A 5644-nucleotide genomic window follows, 5' to 3' on the forward strand; every position below is an offset into this window, starting at 1 on the left:
TCTCTGCACATGCCTGGTGCCCACCCTGCACAGCACAGTGAGGGCTGTGATCGCAGGGGGCAGCTCCACCAAGGGGCAGAAGTGAGACAGGTCAGGAGGTGCTGACTTGGGATCTCTGCCCCAGCTCCAGCTGCCTGCAGGGGCATCCGTCTGCATGTCCCCACAGCCCCGTGTCTGCGTGTCCACATGGATCTGTGTCCTCGGGGGATTCCATGTCCCTCTGCTTGTCTGCCTGTGTCTCTATCTCCTCCAATTTTTTTATTCATTCATTTACTAATCTAATAAACATTTATTAAAGGCATGTCCTGTTCATCAGGGTGTCCCCCTTCATGTCTGGGTTTGTCTGGGTGTCTACGTTTACATCTGTCCACACTGGGAGTGCCTGTCTTTGTGCATCCCATGTGTAACTGCCTCTCCATCTGTCTGTCTGTCTGTCTCTGCTTCTCTGTACATTCATTGGTTCATTCATTCATACAACATTGCAAACATCCCTGAGGCCTCTGAGGAGTTCTCAGCCTGATAGGGGAGACAGACAGCAGTCCAACCCAGGGTGACCATGGCTGGAGACAGGGAGGTGCCTGAGGCTGAGAGTGGGTGGATGAGTGGGGGAGATCGGGATCAGAAGAGGCTTCTAGGAGGAGGTGATGTTTGTGTCTCTGGGTCCGGAGACATGGCCCCAGCATTGAAGGGTGTGTGTGTGTGTGTGTGTGTGTGTGTGTGTGTGTGAAGGGTGTGTGTGTGTGTGTGTGTGTGTGTGTGTGTGTGTGTGTGATGCATAATGTGTGTTCCAGTAGAGAAAGAGAAGAGAAATCAAGACAGCCTGAATCCCCAGCCTAAATCCCCCAAATTAAGGATTATAGGTCTCTAGCTCCCTCTTCCTTCAGACCCAGAATCCAGATCCCTCTCCCTCCTCAGCACCAAAGGACTCATCATGGCCCCATCATGATTACCTAGGAGGAAACCAGGAAGGGCGGGGGTGGAGGAATCCGGAGCAGGCTGGAGAGCTGGGATGCCTGGGGCTCAGCAGGGAGAACCAGCCAGACAGAAATCAGATCAGGAGGAGCTGTCCTCAGGGTCTCAGCTCAGCTCCACAAACTGGCAATGGGAGTCCCCAGAACCATCCTGCTCTGCCTCTTTGGGACTGTGTTCTGCCTGACAGGTACCCAGACTTTTGAGCCCAGTGTTAAGAAATGGGGAGGGGGTTGGACTTCTGGGTCTGAGGGAGGAAGGACTGAGGGGGCCTGGACTCCTGAGTCTGAGGGAGGAGGCGGCTGGGAGTTTGGACTCCTGGGTCTGAGGGAGGAGAGGCTGGGGGCCTGGACTCCTGGGTCTTGGTGGAGGAGCTGACTGGAGACTGTGTCCTCATGTGTCTTCTCCTCTGTTCTCCCATCAGTCATCTTCTCTGACGTCTCTATCCGCCCACCCCCCTCCACTGCAACCTCTCATCCTCCTTGCCCATGCCCCTGTTCAAGGGTACTTCTGGGGAACCCTGGGGGTCTTTCCAGAACTGGCAGATTACTTTGGCCTCACCCTCAGGCAACCCCTTCCCCCAGTTTGGGAAAAGACAGAGACATACTCATATCAGGACCGAAGTGGCTCCAAAGATGGGAGCAGAGCGGGGAGAGGAAGCTAAGCCTGAGCCCGGCCCACTGTGTGTGTGGTCATCCACGGAAGAGAGTTCGATTTCTGTGTGTGTCCATGTAGGCATGCCCGGTGGGTCTCTGTGCATGTGTTTCTCTCTACCAGATTTCACATGTGAACAAGTGTTTGAACAAATGCTTCGGGGTCTGTTTTTCTCTGAGTTTCACTTTCTTTGTAGAAGAGATGTGTGTATAATTTTGCATATCTGTGTCTCTCTTTGTGTTTGTGCATCCCTGTGATTGGCAGGCCTATGTTTATCTCTGTGCACACGTGTCTGGGTACTGAAGTGTGTCTATCTCTCTGTGTATCTGTGCCCCATGTCTCTCTGTGTCTTGGATCTGTCTATGGTTTAAAATTCTATGGTTTTGTGGGTCTTTTTTTCTATCTCTAACTTTGCATAATTGTGGTCTCTCATTTTATTTGTGTGTCTGTGATTCTTGAGGCCATATCTGTCTCTCTCTGGGTATGACTTCCTATGTCCCTGGGTCTCTCTGCATGTTGTTTTTGTTTCTGTATCCACACATTTTTCTGTCTGTTGGTATGATCTTGCATGTGTCTTGGTTGGGAGAGTTTCCATTGGAGGGTCTGGGTGGTACTTATTTTATATTTGAATATAGAACTCTGCATGAATGCTCAGGATATTCTGTGCCTGTGTGTGAGATTTGCATGAGCCTGTGTCAATTTTGTTATTTTGTGTTTATGTCAGTATTTCAAGTGCTTTGTGTGTGTGTCGCCGGGGCTGGCTGTGTGTGTACATTTGTAGTACAAGATCGCACATCCCATCACCTGTGCTGGAGTCTGTTTTCTACCCGTGGACTTTTAGTGCTACTGGACATCCTGAGTTTAGTTGGAAGAGGGACAGGCAGAGCAGGAGTGAATCACTTCCTCCTTTATCTAATCTTAGAGGGCTTCCTGGAAGAGGGTGGAGATCCTGAATAGCTGGGGGAGGGAAACTGGACTGGCAGGTGCACAGAGGCCATTACTCTGCCAGGAGGTAGACACTGCCATGACCAGCCACAGCAGTGGTTTCGAGGTACAGTGGTATGGGCTGCGCACTGCATCGGGGGCCTGCCTAGCCTGACATGAAGGCTTGAATCCTAGCGTGCCTAGTTCTGTCTAGGCAGCAAGGCCTGGCTCCTCTCAGAGCAGAGCAGCCTGGCTGGTGAGGCTGTCATTTGCTAGGGGGAGCTTGGGGGAGTTCCTGGAACAGGCTTATCCCCCACCACACACACACACACATCCACCCCGCTTCTCTCCTCAGCGTCCCAGGCCCGACAATGCTACAACTTTCAACACATCTACTTCGGGCCCTTTGACCTCAGCGGCATGAAATTCCACAATGTCTCCTGTCCCCATGGATGCTCTGAGGCTGTCTTGTCCCTGGACACTGGTGAGGGACAGAAAGTGGCAGGAAAAGGAGAAGCCTGTGCAGAAGACAAAGGGGTGGGGGCAGAGACGGGGGTGAGAGATTAGGGAGGGAGGGGGCAGAGGGGAAGAGCCAAGGGGCTGGGGGGATTGGGGAGAAGAGAAGGGCAGAGCTAAGGACAGAGAGCAGAGGTGGAGGACGCGAGGAGGAAGAAGGGGAGGGAGAAAGACCGGGGAGGATGAGGGGCGTGAGGTAGGGCAGGAGACCGGGGGAGACTGGGGGGGGGGGGGGGGGGGGGGATAACAGGGGGGGGGGGGGGTGGGAAGGGATTGGTGAGGGGAGGAGGAGTAGGGGGACTAGGGGAAGCGGAGTTTGCAGGGAGAGAGGGACGAAAGAGAAGGGCAGCAGGGACAGGCGAGGTGAGTGCCAGAGAAGAGCGGAGGAGGAGGGAGAGACTGGAGACTAGAGAGGCGGAGCGCGGAGGTAAGAAGGAAAGGAGGAAGGAGGCTGGGACGAGGCAACGCACCAGGTCCCGGTCCCCTCCCGCCCCCAGGGTACCGCGCCTCAGTGACCATAGTACAGAAGGGCTGCTGGACAGGCCCGCCTACAGGCCGAATGCTGTCCAACGACCACGCGCTGCCGCCCGACTACTCGGTGATGCGCGGCTGCGCGACTGACTTGTGCAACGCCGACCTCATGACCCACGACTCCATCCCCAATTTGAGCCCGGGTGAGCGGGAGGGCGGGGCTGGCCGGGGTGGGCTGGGAGGGGCCCCCCGCCGGACAGGGAAGGGGCGTGGCCTCCACTGGGCGCCTCCTCCATCGTGCTAGGATTCAGACCTTCACGTCAGCCAGGCCAGGTGGGCGCCCCGATGCAGTGCGCAGCCCACACGACCGTACCTCGCAACCATTACCTGAGTGTGCGTCTACGCTCTCTTGCCAGCGCCCAACCCGCCGACTCTCAGCGGCTTGCAGTGCTACGCCTGCTTAGGGATCCACCCGGAGGACTGCACCCCGGAGAAGTCTCGACAGGTCCACTGTCACCAGGACCAAAGTGTCTGCTTCCAGGGCAATGGCCAAATGACCGTCGGTGAGGGGCTGGGAGCGGGGCAGAGCCTGGGCAAAGGGTGTGAAGGCAGGGCCTGAGGGTAGAGGCACCGGACAGGCCTGACAGGAAGACACGGCTCTGGTCTGAAGGAGGAGGCGTGGCTGGGAGGGAAGAGCCATGGCTGTCTTTTGAGGGAGAAGCATGGCCCTGGTCTGAGGAAAGAGGCATGGCTCTGGTCTGAGACAGGAGGCAGAGCCCTGGTCTGGAAGGAAAAGGCATGGCCTGGTCTGAAGGAGGAAGCCATGTCCCTGCTCTGAGGGAGGAGGCAGGACTGTAGTCTGAGGAGAGAGACCGGAAGTAAGTCTGAGGACCCAGTCGTGGCCCCGGCCTCTGAGGTGGAGGTTCAGGTACAGCTGCCTCCCTCAGTTCTGACCCCCTCCTCACTGCCCCACCCCCCCCCCCAGGCAATTTCTCAGTCCCCGTGTACATCAGAACCTGCCATCGGCCCTCCTGCACCATCAAGGGCACCTCCAGCCCCTGGACAAACATCGACCTGCAGGGCTCCTGCTGTGAGGGGCACCTCTGCAATAGGGACTCCGTGACCCAGCCCTTCACCACTGCCTCGGGCACCGCCCCTTCCCAGGCGCCCTTCCTCATGGCCTCGCTCCTCATGGTCCCCCTGCTGGTGGGCACTCTGGGAGGACCCCTTGTGCCCCTCTCTTAGACAGCCCCTCCGGCCTTTTTATGAGCAGGATGCTGGGGGCCGGCACGCACCCACTTCTAGAAACTTCAGCCTCTGTAATGTGGCTCACTGGGAAATGATGTCACACAAGAGTTGCACTCCTGTCTCTCTCTGCCACCACCCCCCACCCCACCACTTCCCTACCCCTGCCTTGCCCATACCCGATCAGCAGGCCTGGGAGACATTGGGAAACGTCCCTATCATCCCAGGGTGGGGAGACACAGCCACATCCTGGCCCACATGAAGAGCAGTCCTGACACCAGGGAGGCCCTGGCACCCCACAACCCACTTTCCTCCCTCTAGAGCCAGCATGGAGCTACAAGAATGTCTTTATTTGTATCATCATGAGAGGTTTGAGAGGCAGCATATCCTAGGAGCTAGGAGCACAAACTCTGGAGCCAGCCTGCACGGGTTCAAATCTCAGCTCTACCATCTAGCCTGTGGCTAGTTACTCAACCTCTCTGCACCTGTTTCCTCACCTATAAGGCAGAGGTGAAAATAAAACCTACACTAATGACAAGCTCTACTTCGTGGTGGTTGTGTTCAGAATTTAATGAGAGGAACATGGACTACCTGGGACGCAACAGCCACCCAGCGTGAGTTGGGCTATTATCCCAATGCCCGTGAGCAAATGAGAGGTGAGGGCACGTGCTCGCTCCCATGTATCTAGTGAATGGAGAGCCGGGAGTGTGACTCCCAGCCCCATCAGCCGCTAGGCAATTCTATGTCCCAAACACACAGGTGTTGATGAATTGGACAGAAAGGCACTTGAGGCAAAGCTGAACTGGGAAAAATTCTCCAACCTGTGGAGATCGAGGGAGACATCCTGGAAGAAGTGAATCTTATG

General features: G+C 56.1%; 1 protein-coding gene across 1 annotated transcript; it reads left to right on the forward strand.

Annotated features, from left to right (window-relative positions):
- Nucleotides 1-1027: 1027 nt before the first annotated feature.
- LYPD5 (LY6/PLAUR domain containing 5) lies at nt 1028-5312 on the forward strand. The gene is made up of 5 exons (XM_021681136.1): nt 1028-1159; nt 2903-3031; nt 3561-3737; nt 3951-4097; nt 4520-5312. The coding sequence occupies exons 1-5, from the start codon at nt 1102-1104 to the stop codon at nt 4777-4779; spliced, it is 771 nt and encodes a 256-aa protein (XP_021536811.1). The 5' UTR covers nt 1028-1101; the 3' UTR covers nt 4780-5312.
- Nucleotides 5313-5644: the final 332 nt, after the last annotated feature.

The sequence above is a fragment of the Neomonachus schauinslandi genome, chromosome 16 (genome assembly GCF_002201575.2).
Source record: "Neomonachus schauinslandi chromosome 16, ASM220157v2, whole genome shotgun sequence".
Classification (NCBI taxonomy): domain Eukaryota; kingdom Metazoa; phylum Chordata; class Mammalia; order Carnivora; family Phocidae; genus Neomonachus; species Neomonachus schauinslandi.

What these genes read in the sequence shown, in the direction of transcription:
- LYPD5 (XM_021681136.1), top strand. Translation starts at nt 1,102, where the DNA reads ATGGGAGTCCCCAGAACCATCCTGCTCTGCCTCTTTGGGACTGTGTTC. An exon ending in CATCCCCAATTTGAGCCCGG is followed by an intron (nt 3,738 to 3,950) that starts GTGAGCGGGAGG and finishes CTCTCTTGCCAG; the next exon opens with CGCCCAACCCGCCGACTCTC. An exon ending in CAATGGCCAAATGACCGTCG is followed by an intron (nt 4,098 to 4,519) that starts GTGAGGGGCTGG and finishes CCCCCCCCCCAG; the next exon opens with GCAATTTCTCAGTCCCCGTG.